At 45.2% G+C, this 22070-nt stretch overlaps 1 protein-coding gene across 1 annotated transcript; it reads left to right on the top strand.

Moving 5' to 3' along the window:
- Window positions 1–59: 59 nt before the first annotated feature.
- KIN (Kin17 DNA and RNA binding protein) lies at window positions 60–20557 on the top strand. The gene is made up of 13 exons (XM_087968908.1): window positions 60–573; window positions 2709–2803; window positions 3954–3997; window positions 6690–6812; window positions 9084–9265; window positions 9987–10035; window positions 11557–11623; window positions 12541–12670; window positions 14478–14528; window positions 14673–14741; window positions 16751–16850; window positions 18252–18352; window positions 19395–20557. Exons 1-13 carry the CDS (start codon window positions 460–462, stop codon window positions 19464–19466), a joined length of 1197 nt encoding a protein of 398 aa, XP_087825034.1. The 5' UTR covers window positions 60–459; the 3' UTR covers window positions 19467–20557.
- Window positions 20558–22070: the final 1513 nt, after the last annotated feature.

A 22070-nucleotide genomic window follows, 5' to 3' on the forward strand; every position in this document is an offset into this window, starting at 1 on the left:
CTCTCTCTCCCCCCCTCGCAGTCCTCTCTATGGTTGCTCGGACACTGAGCTGGCCGGCTAGAGCGGGCAGCACCTAAGCGGCGCGCGGCGCTCCTCCAAAGGGGACTGTCCACAAAGCTGGCATGCTAGAGCGACCCCTAATTGGATTGACGCAAGACAGATTAAAAATAGATACTTTAAGCGACTCCTAACTTGGTTGACGCACAGATATAGTAAAAATAGATACTTTCCATGTTTAATTAAGAGTTCACCGGCCGGGATGGACTCTACAAAGCATAGAATTTTAATTTCCCGGTCCTAAAGGCCATTCTCCGGGAGAGCTAAAGCCCTCCTCAACAAGGACGACTTCCTGTTACAACATTTCCGTTTCCTGTCATCCCTTCCGGCGCCTCTCAGAGTGCGGAAGTGAGGGTCGCGGTCGCCGGTTTCGTGCCTCGTCGCTCCTTCGCGGTCCTCGCCATGGGGAAGACGGACTTCTTGAGCCCCAAGGCCATCGCCAACCGCATCAAGTCGAAGGGGCTGCAGAAGCTGCGCTGGTATTGCCAGATGTGCCAGAAGCAGTGCAGGGACGAGGTAAAAAGCGAGCCTCCAGGGGCAGGGGCAGTATGTCTGGGCGCCCTGAAAGAAACCCTCCACTCGGGGTGCCTTTTCCCTCCTCAGCCACGGATCTCTTTCGGATTTAGGTTGACTCTTCGCCTGTCTTTGGGTGATTTTCCTCCACCATGAAGTTAGAATCAGAATAGAGCTGGAAGGGACCTTGGAGGTCATCTAGTCCAACCCTCTGCTCAAGCAGGAGACTCTACCATTTCAGACAAGTGACTGTCCAGTCGCTTCTTGAAAGCCTCCAGGGATGAAGCACCCACAACTGCTGAGTGCAAGTTGTTCCACGTGTTAATTGTCCTCCCTGTTAGGAAGTTTCTCCTTAATTCTAAATTGTTTCTCTCCTTGATTAGTTTCCATCCGTTGCTTCTGCCTTGTGGTGCTTTGGAAAACAAGTTGACCCCCTCTTCTTTGTGGCAGCCCCTCAAATACTGGAATGCTGTTATCATGTCCCCGCTATTCCTTCTTTTCTCTAGACTAGCCAAACCCAAATCCTGTAACTGTTCTTCGTATGTTTTAGCCTACAGGCTTTTAATCATCTTAGTTGCTCTTCTTTAGAGAACAACACAACACAAAGGGATCTTGGAGATCTTCTAGTCCAACCCCCTATATCATTTCAGACAAGGGCCATCCAGTCTGTTCTTAAAACCCTCCAGTGATGAAACAGGTTTCATTTTCCAGGTTTTGTCACTGTGATTGTTCATCTGAGTCGCGGACAATATAATAGGAGAGTACAATACAATACAAATAATACAATACAACATGAAGAGATCCCAAAGATGCTTTTTTCAAGAGGCAACTGGACTTTCTGGGGTTTTTTGAAGTCGTTTTGCTTCTCATCTAAGAAGCTTCTTCAGCTCTGGCTGGATGGTTGGGGAATGGAAGGGTTTATATTCCTTGCAGACAGCTGGTCATTTGCATTCTTTTTAGGGAGTGGTTGAGGCCACTTGGGGTTTATCAGTGTCCTCAGGGACACCTGAGTGGTGCTAATCGTTCCTGTAGTCTCTGAAGAAGCTTCTTGGATGAGAAGTGAAACGTCTTCAAGGAAAGTCCAGTTGTCTCTTGAAAAAGCACCTTTGGGACAACCATGACCTGGATGACTGAGAATCTCTACAGATATGGTATCCTGAGGCAAAACTTCAAAACAGAGTTGCATCTAAACTATACACAAATTAGGATTGTAGGATATGCTCCATGAAGGGATCTTGGAGGTCTTCTAGTCCAATCCCTACACCATTTCAGGCAAATGGCTGTGCCAGTCTCTTCTTAAAACCCTCTAGTGATGAAGCAGGTTGCGTTTTTCAGGTTTCATCACTGGTTTTTCAACTGAGTCTTGGACAATATGTCTTTTTGCATTCTTAGTGAGATTGAGATCCTTTTCATTAAACCACTTGTATTAAACCACCATTTTTCGAACTTGCCCACTTTAAGATGAGTGGACTTCAATTCCCAGAATTCCCCAGAAGAAGCCATGTTGGCTAGGAAATTCTGGGAGTTGAAATCCACCCATTCTAAAGTGGTCAAGTTAGAAAAAGACAGTGTTAGACCAAAGACTCCCCATCAGTTTGAAACTGATGATAAATAGAATGGAATAGAATAACAGAGTTGGAATGGACCTTGGAGATCTCAAGATGCTTATGTCTGAATGGATTCATTTTCTGGGATTCTGCAATGCACCGGACAGTAAACCCAGGTTCGCGGTGTGGCTTTGGTACCACATTCTGGGATACAAAACACTTAATTTGTTGGCTGGATACTGGTATTAGATCTTTAGCTGGCAAAGCTAAATGTGTTACGTGAAGAAGAACGAAAGGCTAGATTGAATTTAAATAAGTTTGGCTTATTTAATTAATTAGGCTAGTTGACTTCAGCAAGCAACCAAAACTAATATCTGGCCATTGTAAAAGGTTGCTACTTTGGATGTATCTAGGATTGCTGCCATGTTTGGGGGTAAATTTCTTGTTCTTTTGGTAGTTCCTTGCCAGCTGCATTATTTTGTCTCCATTATGGTTTTAAAAAAAAATGTTTTAGCTATTCTTAATACCTCTTCGAAGTTTGCTAAGTAATTTTGACTTTATTTTGTTTCTTGCCTTGTTTTTTTCCCCCAGAATGGCTTTAAATGTCACTGCATGTCTGAATCTCACCAGCGACAACTGCTCCTGGCATCTGAAAACCCTCAGCAGTTCATGGATTACTTTTCAGAGTAAGTTTAGCCTATAACTTGACATTGCGTTTCACGATCTGCTTCTGCTGAAACTTGGGCAGGATCATGGCTGCCGTATATGAGCTTGTAAATATGAGACAGTTGAGAAGCGCCTCACGCGCTTGTAGTTATTTATCCAGACAAATTGTAGAACTTTCTTGGTGTAGGAGTAGGAGAGGGTGGTTTTAAATCAGGCTTAGTGAAGGCTCTCCTCAAGGCTACCGTGTTTTCCCCAAAATAAGACCCTGTCTTATATTTTTTTGCCACCAAAAAAGGCACCGGGTCTTATTTTCAGGAGTTGTCATCCACTGACTAACCTCACTCGTGCGCGTTGCCCCCAGCCTCCTTTTCGCTGTCAGAGGCCTTCAGGAACTACTTCTTCTGCAGCCGGCAAGGCTTTCCTGAAGGCCTCTGCAGCCGATAACAAGAGCTCTGGATCGATCCAGAGCTTTGTTATCAGCTCCAGAGGCCTTCAGCTGCAGAAGAAATGGGCTGGCAAGGCAGATGTCAGGGTGCGCGAGGCCTGGCTACAACTGTCCAAAGGTAAGTAGTAGGGCAGCTCCACCCCTCCATCCCCACACCAGCTTAATTTTTACCCGTCCACTCTGGAGTGGGTGGGATCTTAATTAGGGCTTATTTGGGGGGGTAGGGAATTGGGCACACATGTAAAAAAAAATCAAGCTAGGACTTACTTTCAGGGTAGGTTGTATTTTCGGGGAAACGGGGTAATACATTGTCCACGTGACATCAGGAAGGGCATCTGGCCAGTAAACGCTCATCTCCATCCAGTCACCCCGACTCTACCCTGAATTAAGGGATCATGGGGTTGTAAAAAGGAAGTTTTTACTTGTAACTGTCATGGTATCTGAGAAAGATCGTGAGAGATGGTTAAGAAATGTTGACAGGGAGTTAAAGGCTATCATGGCATCATGGATGGAGAAAGAGGTTCAGACGATACCCTCCCTTGTTTCCCAGGCTATAAAGGAGCCGGGAGGGGGAGAGAATTGTATTATACTGTATTATATTTCAGACTCGCAAGATTCTGTAACGTAGCCTTATTATAAAGTAGAATTATCTGATCCGGTCATGCTTTCTGTCTGATTTATCTAGTAAGGCTGACGGTAACACTCTTTCTTTCCTATTCCTCTAGGGAATTCCGGAATGATTTCCTAGAACTTCTCCGGAGAAGATTCGGTAAAATTTTGTTGTTTGTTTGTTCATATTACCCGTGTTTCTCACATAATAAGGCCGGGTCTTTTTTTTTTTTTTTTTTTGAGCCCCGAATAAACGGCTAGGCCGTCTTTTTGGGGGTGACTTAATTCCCCCCCCTTGCATCTTAGGGCGGGCGGCGATGGCTTGGATGTTGACCTGGGCGTTGGTGGGGCACTTTGTATCAGGGTCAACACAGGCAGCACCATATCCGGGTGTGCAACAAAAATACTTCCTAACAGCAAGCCCTCCCCCCTGGGCCATTTCCCCCCCATTTGGCATGTTTTAATATAGGCCTTAATTTGGGGGGAAGGGCTTAATTTCATTTCATGCCTATAAAACATGCTGGGACTTCCTATTGGGGGAGGCCGTATTGTTGGAGAAACAGGGTAGATTTGGAGACTAGCAGTAGCATTTAGCCTTGTATTACAGTGGTGAAATGCTACCGGTTGGCCGAACTGATAGTTAAAAAAGCCTCCGACAATCAGCCAAAAGGAGAAAGATCGCACGCGATCACCAAACCGTTAGGGCAGGGGTGTCCAACCTTGGCAACTTTAAGACTTGTGGACTTCAACTCCCAGAATTGCTGGCTGAGGAATTCTGGGAGTTGAAGTCCACAAGTCTTAAAGTTGCCAAGGTTGGACACCCCTGCGTTAGGGGAACTGGTAGAATCCCACCACTGCTTATATACCACCACTCTATAGCTTTAGAGCGCTCTCTGGGCAGTTTACTATGTAGAAGCCTTATTTGCATATTGCCCTAAACAACCTGGCTCCTCATTTTACCGACCTCGGAAGGACGGAAGACCGAGTCAACCTTGAGCCCATCAGTATCAAACTCCTGGCAGTGGGCAGAATTAGCCTGCAACAGTGGTCCCCAACCATCGGGCCCCAGACCGGTCCCGGTCCATGGAGCATTTTTTACCGGGCCGCAAAGAAGTGGGCACCGCCATCTTGTTTTGACGACGCTTGAGAAAGTGCTTCCGGGTGAGCTTGTCGGCCGTCGGTTGGAAAGCGGCGTTTGGGTGCTGAATCCTCGCGCCTTAGTTTGGTGTGGGGGGGGTGGGCGGCTTCGAACGAAGAGCCGTCCCGATGGCGGTGGAGTCTCGCGTTAGGAGGAGATTAAGAAAGAGCCCGAAAAGCCCATCGACAAAGGTACAAAGGAGGAGTTGAAGGTGGCAGGGAGAAGTGGGGGACGGCTGGCTGGCCAGTCGCTCGGCTCGCCTTGCCTTGGTCGTGCATGCTGATGCCGGTACCGGTCCGTGGATCATTTTGTGATGCCGGTACTGGGCCGTGGGACAAAAAAGGTTGGGGGCCACTGGCCTGCAATACTGCACTTCAATCGCGGTGCCATCAAACTGAGTGGCTTAGGGGTGTTGTTGTTTTTTCAAGAGGCAATTGGACTTTCTGGTTTTTCTTAGAAGATGTTTCGCTTCTCGTCCGAGAAGCTTCTTCAACTCTGAGAGAGTTGCCTCTTGAAAAAGCACTTTTGGGACAACCATGACCTGAAAGACTGAAAGGATCTCCATAAACATTGAGCGTCTTAGAATAAAAACAAAGGGGGGAAAAAACCAACCTGAAATAGTAAAAATAATGTACATTCAAAAGTGGAAAAACTCCCAGATTGGGCATCCAACTAAATCCCAGGCCTGAAAGCTGAAATGTCAACTCATAAAATATTTCTATGGTCTTTTTAGAGTTGCCAACAAAAAGCGAGGGGAGAAAGGGGTTTTGAAAGAGCAGTGCGGCAGCTTGGAAATCAAAAGGGCATTCCATAAATAGTTTTTCAAAGATAGTAACTAGGTGACTGAAACTTCTGCCATGCAAAATTCTAACTGGAGAACATGATTGAAGACTCTTGGCTATGGAGGTGCCTCATTGGAGAATATGAATTATGATATACCCAGAGAGTGGGGGGAAACCAGGGTCAAGGGAGACAATGAATTATGTGTCTCAGAGTCAGCTACCACCCAGGCAGTGCCGGACATGTTAACTCCCAATAAATCCTTTTGAAGTTTTGGAAGTTTGGCTCGAGACTCATGATTTAAATGGGGGTAACTTCTGGAATCCTAACAGCTAGCCAACTCTCATAATTCATCATCAGACACATTTTAAAAACTTCTTTTAACAATTGTAAGGTGCCAATCTTTGGGAAGATGCTATTCTACACTTGGAAAAGCTGTGATAAAACAATGCTTCTTTAGTTCACTTGGAAATGTTTTAGCTAACTCCCAGCGTCAACTCATAAAACATTTTGTATACACGTTTTTTAGTTGACAACAGAAAGGCGTGGGGGGGGGGGAGTTTCAGAGCAGGCGGCAGTGTGGAATCGAAAGTACATTCCATTCATATTTTCTTCAAAGGCTGATTAGATGACTGAAGCTTCTGCTGCGCAAAAATCTAATTGGAGAGCATGATTGATGACTCTTGGCTATAGACATTGTTCGTTGGATGATACACCCAGAGGAGTTGGGGGAAAAACAGGATCTAGGGTGACAGTGAATTACGTATCTCAGAGTTGGCTACGCCCAGGTTAATGCCAGATGTAGAATGTTATAAATAAATCCTTTTTAGTTTTGTGAGTGTGGCTCGAGGCTCATGATTTAATTGGAGTAACTGCCAGAACCCTGACATCCAGCTTCTAATTAAGAATGGTGTTGTTTTTCTTCTTCTCCTAGGAACAAAGCGAGTCCATAACAATATTGTATATAATGAATATATCAGCCATCGGGAACACATCCATATGAATGCTACCCAGTGGGAAACTCTGACAGATTTTACAAAGTGGCTCGGGAGGGAAGGTAAGGCTGTCCTTGCATGGAGCCCCTCCTGGGAGGAATCGGAGTGCTGGAGGCAGTTGAGCCAGTCACTAAACAGAAGACCTTGCCGATAAAACGAGTTCAACCTTATCAATATCCCAATATTTTAACACTTGCTTTGTTTTAAATGCGTTGGGAGGCAGATGTAGGAGGGGTGGTCATTTGAATACCGCACAGGTAATCCTCAACTTATGATCACAATTGAACCTGGCATTTCAGTTGTTAAACGAGACATTTGTTTTGCCCTGTTTTTTACGACCCTTCTTGCCACAGTGGCTAAGTGAATCACTGCAGTTGATAAGCTCGTAACCTGATTGTGAAGTGAATCCGGCTTTCCCCATTGACGTTGCTTGTTGGAAGGTTGTAAAAGGTTATCACAGGGCCTTGGGGCACAGCGACAGTCATAAGTATGAACCAGTCCCCAAGGATCTGAATTTTGACCACATGACCCCGGGTTATGTGGGAAACTGCGAAAAGCGATCCTAAGTCCCTTTTTTCAGTGCTGTTGTAAGTTTGAACGGCCACTAAATGAACTGTTGTAAGTTGAGGAATACCTGTATTTGAGAATAGATGGAAGAATAGTACATTATAAGGGCTCCAATAGACTGGGGTTCCTAATCTTTTCTATACCTCGTGCCCCTAGAACGTGCCTCTGAAATATTCTCACACCCCTTATAAAAGTAAATAATTACAGGCATATAATTACCCTGTAAAATACGACCTACACTGAATGTAAGTCCTAGTTTGATTTTTTTTTAACACAGCCCAATATAAGCCCTATCCCCAAAATAAGCCCTAATTAAGACCCCACCCACTCCAGAGTGGACAGGTAAAAATTAAGTTATGGGGGGGTGCTGCCCTATTACTTACCTTTGGACAGTTGTAGCCAGGCCTCACACACCCCGACACCTGCCTTGCCGGCCCATTTCTTCTGCAGCTGGCAAGGTGGGCAAGGCTTTCCTGAAGGCCTCTGTAGCTGATAACAAAGCTCTGGATCGATCCAGAGCTCTGTTATCGGCTGCAGAGGCCTTCAGGAAAGCCTTGCCGGCCTCAGAAGAAGAAGTTCCTGAAGGTCTCGAAAAGGAGGCCGGGGGCAACACACACAATTGAGATTGGTCAGTGGATGACTTCCCCCGAAAATAAGACCTGGTGCCTTTTTTGGTGGCAAAAAAAATATAACAGGGTGTCTTATTTTGGGGGAAACACGGTATGCATATACACTATAATTTTGAAACTTCTAAACCCAAGTTTTTGCACCCCCTGGAATATCATCTCGCGCCCTCTAGTTGGGAACCCCTGCAATAGACGGTTGGGAAGCTTAAGAGGAATGAGGCCTACTTAGCACTTGGGGAGAGGAGCCTATCTAAGAGTTCAAGACTGTAGGCCAGAGTGCCCGTCAAAAAACATACCCAAGGTTGACTGGGGAATTGTGGGAATTGAAATCCACCCATCCTCAAGTTGGCCATTGGCAAGCAGCCTTCAATGCTGAGTCTCTTTCCTCATCAGGATCCTGAGGTTCATCAAAGGATATTCTTTAAAGGGGGCTTCCAGTTTTGGGGGCATAATTCCATAACAGTCATGCCCCAGTTGGAATCTGATTCAGGGGGGTGGTCGAGCAGCTGACAGGGAGTGGGTGGGTGTCTCCAGTGGCTGTGGAGGAAACTGGGGAAGGGCACAGTCTGGCTGGGCATTCAGAGGAAGACCCAGGCCCATCCCCTCTTCATCCTAGGGCACGCAGGGAGGAACGGAGAAGGGAGCAACGGGGGTTACGGGGGAGAAAAGGGCCCTGGTTCCCTTCATTAGCTGCAGTGGGGAAAACAGGATTTAAAAAGGGTGTTTGCACACAGCACCTTGCTGGAAGCAAAGCGTGAATTATCTTTGTTTGTCATGTCTTATATGGGTTTTGGCGTCCTCCCAACTGTGTGTTTCATTATCTTTTGAAGTCTGCAATTCCTTATCCTGCCCTGTCTCTTTAATTGCTGCAACATGGTTTGTGTTGGTTTTTATTTATAATCTATATGTACTTTGGGTTCGGACTGAATTTCTTCCCTTTAAAAACTGTTCTTGGGAGAGTATTTTTTCCTCCAGCCGATGATAACTGGACATTGGGGGCCAACTTAGAGATATTAAATGAACTTTACCTACTTTTGTGACTGTATTGCCTTTGTGCCACTCCCCTTTGAGTCATCACAATAACTCCCTTATTCCTCCCAGAAATGACGGTTCTAACCCTGGCAAATATGCTTCCTTAAGGCCTTTGCAAAGTCGATGAAACGCCCAAGGGCTGGTACATCCAGTACATTGACCGAGACCCCGAGACCATCCGTAGGCAGCAGGAACAGGAAAAGAAGAAAAAACAGGATTTGGACGATGAAGAAAAAACGGCCAGATTCATCGAACAGCAAGTCAGGAGGGGCTTGGAGGGAAAAGATCAGGTGAGGCAACCATCTTATAACGCCTCAGGAACCAAAGAGAAAAGGAACAGCCATTTTGATATTCCTTAGTTCGAAAATGTAATACAGGTTACAACTCGCAAGTCAGCCCAACATTTCTGTGGCTGAGCAGGACACTTGTTAAATTTGCCCCAGTTTATGACCTTCCCGGCCACAGTTGTTCAGTGGTGATTCACCACCGTTGTTAACTGAAGCTGACTTGCTTATTGACTTTGCTTGTCAGAAGGTCGCAAAAGGGGATCGCGTGGCCCCGGGATACTGCAACCAGCATAAGTACATGCCAGTTGCCAAGCATCTGAATTTTCATCACATGACCATGGGGATGTTGCAATGGTCATAAGTGTCAAAAACTCCCTTTTTTTCAGTGCTGTTGTAACTTTGAACAGCCATTAAACAAATGTGTTTGTAAGTTTAGGACTACCTGTACTATGTGGATGAGAGAGACGGGATCAGCAAAGTGGATCATCAAATACAATTAGTAGGATAATATGTCCCCCAAATTCTACAATTTATTTGTGTGTGTGTGTGTTCCTGCTATAAGTCAGACACTAGACTGTCCCACGACCCCTAGATTTATTCCCAAGAGTATTTGGTCTACCAAACTTTTCTTAATTTCTTCTGGATTGCAACAAAAGCCAACTCTAACTTTGTGCTTTCCTGTTGGGTTCACAAATCCTTAGACGGTTCTTTTCTGTCGTGGCAGGAACAGCCGATCTTCACAGAACTGAACAGAGAAAATGAGGAGGAAAAAGGTAAATCATTCCGTGTGGAAAATCTTCTATAAGGTTCACAGTCTAAGACTTGTGGAGACTTAATAATTCAAGGAGACAGCGAGTTCTAGTTCCACCTTAGGCATGAAAGCCGGTTGGATGACTTTAGGCCAATCACCAGGAGACAGTGAGTTCTAGTTCCCTCTTGGCATGAAAGCCAATTGGATGACTTTAGGCCAATCACCAGGAGACAGCGAGTTCTAGTTCCACCTTAGGCATGAAAGCCGGTTGGATGACTTTAGGCCAATCACCAGGAGACAGCGAGTTCTAGTTCCACCTTAGGCATGAAAGCCGGTTGGATGACTTTAGGCCAATCACCAGGAGACAGTGAGTTCTAGTTCCACCTTAGGCAAGATAACTAACTGGATGGCCAGTCCCTCTCTCCACCCAATCTACCTTGCGTGATTGTTGTGGTGGGGAAAATAGGTAGATGAAGAAATATCAGGCTTGTTGGCTGCCTTGACTTATCTATAAAAACATTAAAGGCAGAATAATATCAACCTCCAACCTGGGATTATTTGGACGGGTAATCCTGCATTTGCTAGTCTTTATGGGCAAAGAAGAATTCTCAGGCCAGGTGCACAAAAACTTCCTCATGTGATTTCTATACTTAAACAAATGCTGCCTTTCTATTCTGCCACAACCTATTTGACTCCATGCAGCTTCCGTGGTCTAAGAAATTATGGCTATTAAAGCATCCCGGGTACCTTGAATCCACCCTATTGATCCTTTGGTTATTATTGTTTATTTTATTTGAATGTATGGACTCTTCGTCTCTATAAACCCCACTCCCATCTCACACTGATGATGTAACCCGGCTCGGAGAGCACCGAGGACCCCACAGTCCTCTTCGTTGTGTCCACAAACCGCATCCTCATCCTCATCATTTTTAACGACTGCCATAATCCCTTGCGGTATGGGGTCTGGGCAGCAGAATGGAGCTAGCAGAAGGTTTACTGGCCGGATGCCATACCTGTTGCCAGTACGGAGTTTTGTTCAGCAGATATAGCCTCCTTGTGCCCAGAGAGAGAAGTATCTGCCTCTGTCCAGGATCCAACTCACAGCCTCCTGATTGTGAGGTGAGAGCTGTTGTAATGACGAGGCAGTCGAGTTGTTTGATCATGAACAGCTGAATCATGATGAACTTTATTGGAGTATAGTCTTGCATTTATATACATTTTTAGTTATCTTCCATCATTGGTTAACTTTGGTTACTGCTTAACTTTCGTACAGTAATCCATACAATTAATTATCTCTAGTTAAAGTCTAACATACGTTTACTTCCTCTCTAATCCTCCTTTAGATTAGTGACTTTGTTTACCTGAGTTGTATTTGCTTGGAAACATTCTTTATCTGAGGTTTGCCATCCGAGATTGGAACATTCCTGCAATTACAACTCTACAGAGAGCTCCGCCTCTAGGCCACCACACCGCTCCTTTCCACAAACCCTATAGGTATTGCAAAAGAAATGAGCAATCTTTTTTTTTTCCTTCCCTCTTTTAGTGACCTTCAATTTGAACAAAGGAGCGAGCACTTCAGCCGCTGCAGCACAACAACAACCCAAAGCCAGGCAAGTATTACGGCTGGTTGTAACGTCAGTCACTAAACGAACTGTTGTAAATGGAGGACTCCCTGTAAACCCTCAACGGGCGGGTGCGCTGCTTCTGGGAATTTCCTGTCCCTTCTCCCTCCCTTCCCCAAACACAGGGTAAGGAGAGAATTTGACTCTCCCTGCATTCGTGTTATCCTTTGAATCGGGAAGGAAACCTGAAGCCACTTTCCATACTACGGGATTAAGTCTCTGTGGAGAATCTCAGTCTTCCAGGTCGTGGTTGTCCCAAAGGTGTTTTTTTTTTCAAGAAGCCACTGGGCTTTCTGGTTTTTCTTTGAAGACGTTTCGCTTCTCATCCAAGAAACTTCTTCCGCTCTGACTTGATGGTGGGGAAATGGAAGGAATTATACTCCTTGCAGGCAGCTGGTCATTTGCATCCTTTTTAGAGAGTCCTTGAGGCCACTTGGAGCTTTATCTGTGCCCTCAGGGTCACCAGAGTGGTGCAAATGGGTGCGGAACCTTTTTGGAACTGTTGAAAGGGCTGTGTTGTAGACTGGAGATAGGTGGTGTCCCTCCTCCTTCGTTGAAAGAGGGCAATTTTGACATAGATGGTCTCTTCTGACATAAATGGACAGTTCCAAGAAGGTTCCACAACCCTTTGCACCACTCCAGTGACCCCGAGGACACAAATAAACCTCCAGGTTGCCTCAACGACCCTCTAAAAGGATGCAAATGACCAGCTGTCTGCAAGGAGCATCAATCCTTCTATTCCCCACCATCCAGTCAGAGCGGAAGAAGCTTCTTGGATGAGAAGCGAAATGTCTTCAAAGAAAAGACAAGAAAGTCCAGTTGCCTCTTGGAAAAAAAGCACCTTAGGAGACTAAGGAAAATCACATTATCAAATCTGGACAGGCTCCCCGCAACTATTAATCCAGCTCTGTTTTCTCCAGCGTGCTGAAGCCATCAGGAGCGCTGCTCCCTGTTAAGCGGAAAGAAATCCCTCCGACGTCAAAGCCAATTAAGGAGAAGAAGAAGAAAAGATCTGCCCTTGATGAGATCATAGAGGTGTGGTGGAGATCCAGTGACTGATACGTTCTGCTTGGTGATGATTATGAGGCAGGAACAACGGGCAGGGGACGTGAGATAACCAGAGAACATCTGGGGGGTCCTTGGTGCTCCCTTAGTTTGGTTTTTTTTTTTCTCGCCGATGCTTCATGACCCAACTAGGTAACAATATCAGGGCTAGGTAGGAGTGGGTTTTGTGGAGATGAGGAGGAGGACTGGCACCCTCTGAGTTTGGTTGTCTTCTTGTAGACGTTTCATCACCCAGCTAGGTAACATCATCAGTGCTAGATGGGAGTGGGGTTTATGGAGAGGAGGAGAAAGGAGGACTGTAGGCTCCTTGGTGCTTTCTGAACTTGGTAGTCTTCTCACAGACCTTTCTTGACCCAACTAGGTAACATCAACTGTAGCTAGCAAAAACCGTGTCTGAGCACATGGGACTCCACAGTTCAATACTGAGCTAAAACTATTCTATCCGCAGCAAATGTTTTTCCGTGTTTTGCCAAGGTGCCCATGTGGGAGGCAGGGAGGGCTAATAGTCATATTTGGGCACCTGGGTGTGGGGTGTCTTCTGCTCCTAAGAAAATGGCAAAGATCAAAATTAAGAGGATCCCAAAACCTAACTCCCAGTTTATTGGTTTACTAGAACATTGCCAACTAGCTAGTAATCATTCGATTGCCTATGTTGGTTGGATCTCACCTTGAACCTTGTATCCAATTCTGGGCATCCTTTTGAAGGATGGTTCATGCTTAAGATCAACGCTGTGTCCCCAGGTCATGGGATCCCTTTTTACAACATTCTGACAAGCAAGGTGAGAATTCCACGGTCTAGTTAATGGGAGGATCTCTATATGTACATAATTTTGCACTTCTTTCTTTATTTTGTCATGCTCATGTAATGTACAACAGAGGCGGTGATTCTTTGAGAGCTGCATGTGATGAAATTTCATTTTAATGCATGCCGATTAGTATACATTCAATAAAGTTATTTTTCTATACTCTGTTCTGTCATTAAGAATATACTCTCCATATTTCAGTTCCTTTTGATTTTTCTGGAAGGCACAAAATCCATTATGTAAAAGTTTTTACTATGGTAGGATACCTTCCAGACATTATGTGATGACCTGGGGCATGGCACAAAAGCAACAAAATCACAAAAATAGGTAAAGTCCCTTTAATACCTCCAACTTGGCCCCCAGTGTCCAGTTATCATCGGCTGGAGGAAAAAAACCTCTTCTAAGAACAGTTTTCAAAGGGAAGAAATTCCATCTGAACTCAGAGTACATATAAATTATAAATAAAAACCAACACAAACCACGCTGCAGCAATTAATGAGACAGGGCAGGATAAGGGATTGAAGACGTCAAAAGATAACAAAATAGGATGCCAGAACTCAGATAAGACTTGACAAACCAGAATAATTTCACGCTTTGCTGCCAGCAACTTTGCCATGCGCAGTTTGCCCTTTGAAACAGTCTCCCCAGCTGCAGCCAATGAAGGGGATCAGGGCCCTTTCCTCCCCCCTTAAACCATGCAACTCACAGTTGCTCCCTTACCCGTTCCACCCTGCATGCCCTAGGATAAAGAGAGGATGGGCCTGGGTCTTCCTCTGAAGGCCCAGCCGGACTCTGCCTATCCCCAGTTTCCTCCACAGCCACCGGAGCCACACTCCCACTCACTGTCAGCTGTTCCACCTCTCCCTCGGAATCAGATTCCAACAGGGGCACGATACATTATTTTTAGTTGATCTCACCTACAAGCCAAATTGAACTAATACTTGTATTTATTTTTTTTCTCATAATTCTCCTAGTTTGAAGAAGAGAAGAAAAAGACTGCCCGAAAGGACTACTGGTTGCAACCTGTAAGTATCCAAATGGTTGTCCGGAATCTGTCATGATTATTGCTTGTCATGATTGCATTTAATTTTATCCTATTGCAGAATGAATTAACTGCAGAAAGGAAGTGAGATCTACTTGCCTGTCATTAACCCCGATCTCTTTTCTAGGAAATTGTGGTCAAAATCATAACCAAGAAACTTGGCGAGAAATACTATAAAAGAAAAGCCGTCGTTAAGGTGAGTACGGAGCCTTTTGTCTGCCCTTCCAAAAACGTTGGTCACAGAGAGGGACGAGTGCTTCAGGTGCTTGGAGCAGGTGTAAACGAAAACGCTCCATGGGAGGATAGGAAGAATAATTGAATAACAGCTTTGGAAGGGACCTTGTAGGTCATCTAGTCCAACCCACTGCTCAAGCAGGAGACCCCATATCATTTCAGAGAAACGGTTGTCCAATCCCTTCTTAAAAGCCTCCAGCGTTGGTGCTCCAGGATCCCTAGAGAACTCCCTCCTTGTTGTGGCCTGTCGGCTGCCAGCAGAGCTAGCAGCAGAGTCAGACGAGGGGGAGTTGAAGTCCACAAGTCTTAAAGTTGCCAAGTTTGGAGACCCCTGGTTTAACCGATTAACCATGGTTGGCCAACCGAAACATCCGGGCAACTCGAAAAGCCAAAACAACAATACGATAAAGACAGTCCTCGGCTTACGAGGAGTCCTTGCGCTTGTGGCAGTTGCGGCATCCCGTGGTCATGTGATCAAAAATTGGGCCCTTGGCAGTCAGCATGTATTTACAGGCAGTCCTCGTTTTACAACAATTCGTTTAGTTGATTGTCCAAGGTTACAACGGCATTTAGGACCATTTTTCACAGCGATGACCTGTGCAGCGTTTTTGGAGATCATGCGATCAGGATTCAGATGCTTGGCAACTGACATGTACTTATGACAGTTGCAGTGTCCCCGGAGTCACGTGATTCCCCTTTTGTGACCTTCTGACAAGCAAAAAGCTAATGCAATCCTAAGTTGCATTAACAGAGGGATACAATCGAGATCAAAGGAGGTACTAATACCACTCAATAAAGCCTTAGTAAGACCACACCTGGAGTCCTGCATCCAGTTTTGGTCACCACACTGTAAAAAAGATGTTGAGACTCTAGAAAAAGTGCAGAGAAGAGCAACCAGGATGATTAGGGGACTGGAGGCTAAAACATTCAATGAACAGTTGCAGGAACTGGGCCTGGCTAGTCTAGGGAAGAGAAGGACCAGGGGAAACAGGATAGCAGTCTTCCAATATTTGAGGGGCTGCCACAGAGAGGAGGAAGGGGTCAAGCTATTTTCTAAAGCACCTGTAGGCCAGACAAGGAATCATGGATGGAAACTGAACAAGGAGAGATTCAACCTTGGAAATAAGGAGAAACTTTTCTGACAGTGAGAACAATCAACCCACGGATCAGAAGTTGCTCTCGGAAGTTGTGGGAGCGCCATCACTTGAGGCTTTCAAGAAGAGATTGGATTCCCATCTGTCAGAAATGGTATTAGGGTCTCCTGCTTCAGCCAGGGGATGGACTAGATGACCTACAAGGTCCCTTCCAACTCTGTTATCTGTTAAAGTCAACAGGGAAGCCAGATTCGCTTAACAATCAGGTTGCTAGCTTATCAACTGCAGGGATTCGCTTAATAGCTGTGGCAAGAAACGTCGTAAAATGGGGCAAAACTCACTTAAGAAACGTCTCCGTTAACAACAGAAGTTTTGAGCTCAATTGTGGCCGTAAGGTGAGGACTACCTTTGCAACAGGTGCAGCATTGTGGGGTCATGTGATCTCCATTTTGACCTTTCCAGTTGGCTTCCAACAAGCTAAGTAATTGGGAAAGCTTGACTCACATAATGACTGCATGATTCACTTAAACAACCATGATAATTTGCTTAACAACACAGCAAAAGGTCATAAAATTGAATACTACTTGCTTAACCACCCCATCGCTTCTCAGCAGAAGTGCCACACATCCAATTGTGGTCATAAGCCGAGGACGACCTGCCTAGCTTAATATGATGATGATGACCTGGTTCTCCACAACATGCTAATCATGCATAATGTGGCTTGTTTGTTTCGGGCAGCCATCATGAAGTAGAAATAAACCATGATTTCCGGTTCCATGTGTTTGTACAATAGATCTCGTCTGTGACTTCTTTCTGACAATGTTAAGAATAATAGCAATGAATTCTTCTTTTAATCCACATGTAATTGATGCGACAGGAGGTCATTGACAAATACACAGCAGTGGTGAAAGTGATCAATTCTGGGGATAAGCTCAAACTTGACCAGACGCATCTTGAAACGGTGATCCCAGCCCCAGGTAAGCCTTTTCTGGCAAAGTAATTCTTGATAAGGGTGGCCCCTGCTTTTCAATGTCCCTTCTCCTGTCTGCCTTTTCACTTTCCCATTTGGAGATGGTGGTTAAATACAGCTTCTAAAAAATATAGTTCGAATCCCACCAGGCTCAAGGTTGACTCAGCCTTCCGTCCATCCGAGGTGAGTAAAAATGAGGACCCAAATTGCTAGAGGCAATCGGCTGATTCTGTATAAACCGCTTAGAGAGAGCTGTAAAGCACTGTGAACCGGTATATAACTCTAAATGCTATTGCAATGATAGATAGATAGATAGATAGATAGATAGATAGATAGATAGATAGATAGATAGATAGATAGAGAGAGATGGATGAGGGGGGGGGGAGAGATAGATGATAGATAGATACCTAGATATAGATATATAGACAGAATATATAGATGGAATATGGTAATAGAATATGAAGAGACAGGCAGGCAGACAGATGATAGATAGATGGTGGCACGGTGATTGGAATGCAGTACTGCAGGATAATTCTGCTGACAAACCAGTGGTTTGATTTTCATCAACTTAAGTGAGGACCCCGATTGTTGAGGGCAAGAGGCTGACTCTGTAAACTGCTTAGAGAGGGCTGTAAAGCACTGTGAAGCGGTATATAAGTCTAAGTGCTATTGCAATGATAGGTAGGTAGGTAGGTAGGTAGGTAGGTAGGTAGATAGATAGATAGATAGATAGATAGATAGATAGATAGATAGATAGATAGATAGATAGAGGGGGTGGGTGAGTGAGTGAGTGAGTGAGCGAGCGAGCTATGGTGGCACAATGGTTAGAATGCAGTATTGCAGGATAATTCTGTTGACTACCAGTGGTTTGATTTTGACCGGCTTAAGGTTGACTCATCCCGTCGAAGTGAGTCAAATGGAAACACAGATTGTTGGGGACAATATGCTGACTTTTTAAAGCACTTAGAGAGGGCTGTAACACATTGTGAAGCAGTATATAAGTCTGACTGCTACTGCTATTGCTATGCAGTGTGTGGGATTAGTGGAAAGAAAGTATACTCAAACGAAAAAAAACCCTTGAGGCTCAACCCAAACCTGTGAAGCAAACCAGTTATGTTCTTACAGGGGTGGTTTAATTATCATTGCCCATAGGTTTTGCTCCCAGGGTTGGGAGTTCAAATCCCATTCCAATATCAAAGGCACACAGCAGACGACAGCATTAATAAAACAGAGAAGGACATAATTCACGGCTCCTAGAAATAGACTCCGATTTCTTGAGATCAAAGGAAGAAAGAGCGGGGGATTTATCCCCAAGCAGTTAGTAACTAGGCATAGGAGAAAAGCCTTGGATTAGATTAACCGATGTCAAGTTTGAGATGGGTGAAATTCATCCCTGTTCACCTTACAGGTAAAAAGGTATTGATTTTAAATGGAGGCTACAGAGGGAATGAAGCCACGTTACTGGGCATCAACGAGAAGTCATTTTCCGCCACGGTCCTCGTAGAATCGGTAAGTATCTTTTAATAGTTGTATAACAGACAGCCACATCCTTTCCTTGTTTAAAGATCCTTAACAAGAAATTTAGAAAATAGATTCATTCAACGAATTACGGTTTTTGGGTTAAATTTGAGGCACAAACTCAAATAAGCAAACCTTCACAATAATAAGTGAACTAATTGTCTCCTGCAGGCACCCTCTCCTTTTGCTCCTCTTTATTCCCTATGGGAGGAGCCATTCAGCGTCCACTTGTGCCTTTTCTTCCGAGTCGACCCCTGTTCCTTAGTTGTTCCCTTCTCCTGACAGCTCTGTGCATCTGGAACAGACTCCAGCTGTTCTTCTTCCCCACGTATCTCCAACTCCAAAGGCAGCTGATAAACATCAGACAGCCCTGTCCCCGTCTCTGCCTCCGATGAAGAGCACCCATCAGTGCCTTCCCCAAACTCCAGGACTGGCCCACGTTCCTCCCCAACCTCCTCCCTATTCAAGTCTGCCGCCAGCTCCTCTGCCAGCTGGTGGGCCCCTACCGCCATAAGGGAACTAACCACCTTGAGGCTGTTGACCTGTATCTAACTCTAACCTGATGTCAACTCCGAAGTGAATCTGGCTGAAGCCGTCTTGTGCTGCCTCATAGTTGCCACGAAGCCTGAGAGAGGGAAGGGAGGGGGGGAGTAGATAGTCCAACTCACCACCAAACCAAAAAGTTTTCCTGTGGGAACCAAGGTCATTGTAACAGGTGGCTGTTGAAGGACGAGAGGAGTGACCAAGCAGCCTGTCAGCCGTATTCATTGGACAATGTGACCGGTGACATCTGGGAGGGGGTGATTTTCACTCTTTTAATTAGGTGAAAACCCGCGGGAACTTTTAAGAGTTGTTTTTCACCGGCTATGCCGATATGATGTATCCAATAAAAATGTTCTTTGAGGGTTAGGGTTAGGGTTAGGGTTAGGGTTCCTATTGGGCCTTGAGTTGTGATGACCACTGGTTTATTTTCTTGGCGCCCAAAAACTTGGAACTTCCTTAAAACTTCCTTTTCTTTAACTTCCCTCTGCAGGGAGCTCTGAAAGGACATCAGGTGGATGGTATCCCATACGAAGACATTTCCAAGTTGGCCTCCATTGACTAAAAGAGCTGATGGGATCCCTGAGGAACATCTCCAGAGGTGGCTGCAGATGAACAACTCACGTAGACGCTCAACTCAAGAACTGTCAACTTCAAGGAGCGAACGAGATCGCTGAAGGATGCCCTATAAATACAATACATTGGATCCTCTATTGATAATCCCTTTCTAGATCCACCACGGGCAATCTCGTAATAGATTTCTCCTCGTTTATTGTTGGGAACGTTGATTAGATTGGTTCAACTGTAGCAAAGCATCAGCCATCTACAGCCCTGTGGTCCGTAGAACGTTTTTGTAACGTACATTTCTGGCACAAATTGGAACCATCTGCAGTTGGAGGTATCTTCTACCTGTAGAGCCACATTACAACATGGTGTTGCAACTTCTGGGGTGCAGCCGAAGAGTTTAGCTTTCTCACATGCTGACACGAAAATAGTCTTTTGTTCCGTTGGGATGGGATTAACCAGCAACAGGATGTCTCTTATCCGCACCCCACGAATAAGCATAACCTGCCAACGTCACCCGCCAGTTTTTTAACTGGCCAATTTTTTACACAATCATCAAGACTTACAAAGACCCTTGATGGTCGTGTGCCAATCTTGTGAAAAAAGTAGGCCAGTTCTAAGTCATGGCTTCTGACGGAATCAGAGAATCTTCGAAGAGCTCCAGTTGTTCCTTTATTTATTTATTTATTTCGGTCCTTCCTTGTACCGTAGAAGTGGCTACCAAGCATCCTGGTAGGAAGTTTTATCAGATTTGAGGAAAAAAATTCTTCTGAGCAGCCCCACGGTTAGGTGGACCTTCTGAATTCGACTACATCACAGGGTCCATTTTTGCATCGCAACGTTTAGCAATGTTGAAATATTTTAAGAGAATTGGTAACGATAGCTCTCTGCTTGGAAAACCAGATTTTTTTCAATCTGGGCTTTCACTATTCCATTACGCGGCTCTTCGGACCAGTAGAAACATCCATTAATTTTTTTAAATTGTATAATGATTTTGTACAGAAGAGAGAAGATGGAGTTATTTTATTGATGCGGTGTTTCTTTTGAACCATCGTGCGCATCCCAAAGTAAATGGACTTCGATGCCCTTAAATTGGCTCATGGCTTTATTTCAGAAGGCAGATTTGGGCTTCTGAACTCCGACGTTTAACTTGTATTCCTTTGAAGTTGCGGGTTTACAGAGATGCTTTTCAAATTAAATTCAGGCGCGCGGAATCTTCGGTTCACACCGAGATGTGGTGTGATGATCAGATGCTTGTCCACCAGTCCATACCTTGCCTAAAGTTCTACGTTTGAGCAAATTGGAGCTGATGTACCATATTTTTCGGAGTATTAAAACGCTCCAAAGTATAAGACACACCTAGCTTTGGGGGAGGAAAACAAGGGGGGAAAAAAAATCTGCCTTTGCCTCCTTGAAGCAAAGAGCAAACAGCCTTGTCAGCTTCAGCGCACCCTGATTAGCACATGCAGCCATTCCGATCCCCGCCGCCCAGAACAGGCTGAAAATGGGATGTGGAGGGCAAAAAATGGAGGCGGCAATAGGCGACGGCAATCCCTGCAGCCTGAAAACAGCTGATCGTCGGCAGGTCGATCCAACCGACGATCAGCTGCTTGTGCTCATCAGGCTGTGCTGAAGCTGAAACAGGCTGTTTGCTCTTTGCCGCAAGGAGGCAAATGGCTGGGAGGCAGAGGCTGAAGACATTTCCACCCACTTTGGGGGGGGGAGGGTACGTCTTATACACGGAAAAATACGGTATATATTATTTGACGGTACAATAGTCAGCCCTCATTTATCGTCATCCCAGCTGTCTTTAACTATCAGAGTTACACGTCGGCAAGTAATGCACCCATACAAAGCAAAACTCCGAGGCAGGCAGATTCCTCAAAGAACAGTTTATTGGCACAACTGGTGAAAACCGACTGAAAGTTCCCACGGCTTTCACCTAATTAAAAATAAAAAGTTTCCCCTCCCCCAAGTCACTGGTCACACTGTCCAATCCAGGAGTTGGCCGGTTGCTTGGTTACCTCGCTCCTCCTCTGGCCAGCCCCCTGCGAGAATGTCCATGGTTCCCACAGGAAGGCTTTATTGTTTGGGCTACAAAATCCCATCTAATTATTTCCCACCCACCCACCCACCCCTTCCCTCTGTGGTGTGGCAGCCCTGAAACCTCCAAAATTGCCTCAGCCATGTTCACTTCAGGGTTGACATGACAAACTTAGCAGATGGGTTCAGACAGGTGCTAAGCTTTGTTTCAACTTTAACTACCATGTTTTTCGGAGTATAAGACGCACCAGACTATAAGATGTACTTTGCTTTAGAGGAGGAAAATAAGAAAAAAAAATATTTTGCCTCTTGTGTGTCCTGTTTTTGCCCTCCCCGGCACCGGCACTCTGCAGGCCAAAAACGGGCGCATTTTTGGCCTCCATTTTGGGCCCCCAGACAGCAGGGAGGGCAAAAACAGGATGCATGGAGGCTTTGGGACGCTAAAAACAGGCCTGTATTCGCCGTATAAGATGCACAGACATTTCCACCCACTTTTTTGGGTGGGTGGGTGGGGGGTAGGGAGAGAAGTGTGTCTTATATTCCAAAAAATATGGTAATTTTC

This window comes from Notechis scutatus, chromosome 6, assembly GCF_049901735.1.
Source record: "Notechis scutatus isolate UNSWTSFEM ecotype Mainland chromosome 6, rNotScu1.2, whole genome shotgun sequence".
NCBI classification, from domain to species: domain Eukaryota; kingdom Metazoa; phylum Chordata; class Lepidosauria; order Squamata; family Elapidae; genus Notechis; species Notechis scutatus.

Excerpts from the sequence above, each read along its gene's own strand:
- KIN (XM_087968908.1), top strand. The coding sequence starts at position 460 with ATGGGGAAGACGGACTTCTTGAGCCCCAAGGCCATCGCCAACCGCATC. Across the intron at positions 574-2,708 it reads AGAAGCAGTGCAGGGACGAG|AATGGCTTTAAATGTCACTG; the intron begins GTAAAAAGCGAG and ends TTTTTCCCCCAG. Across the intron at positions 2,804-3,953 it reads TTCATGGATTACTTTTCAGA|GGAATTCCGGAATGATTTCC; the intron begins GTAAGTTTAGCC and ends CTATTCCTCTAG.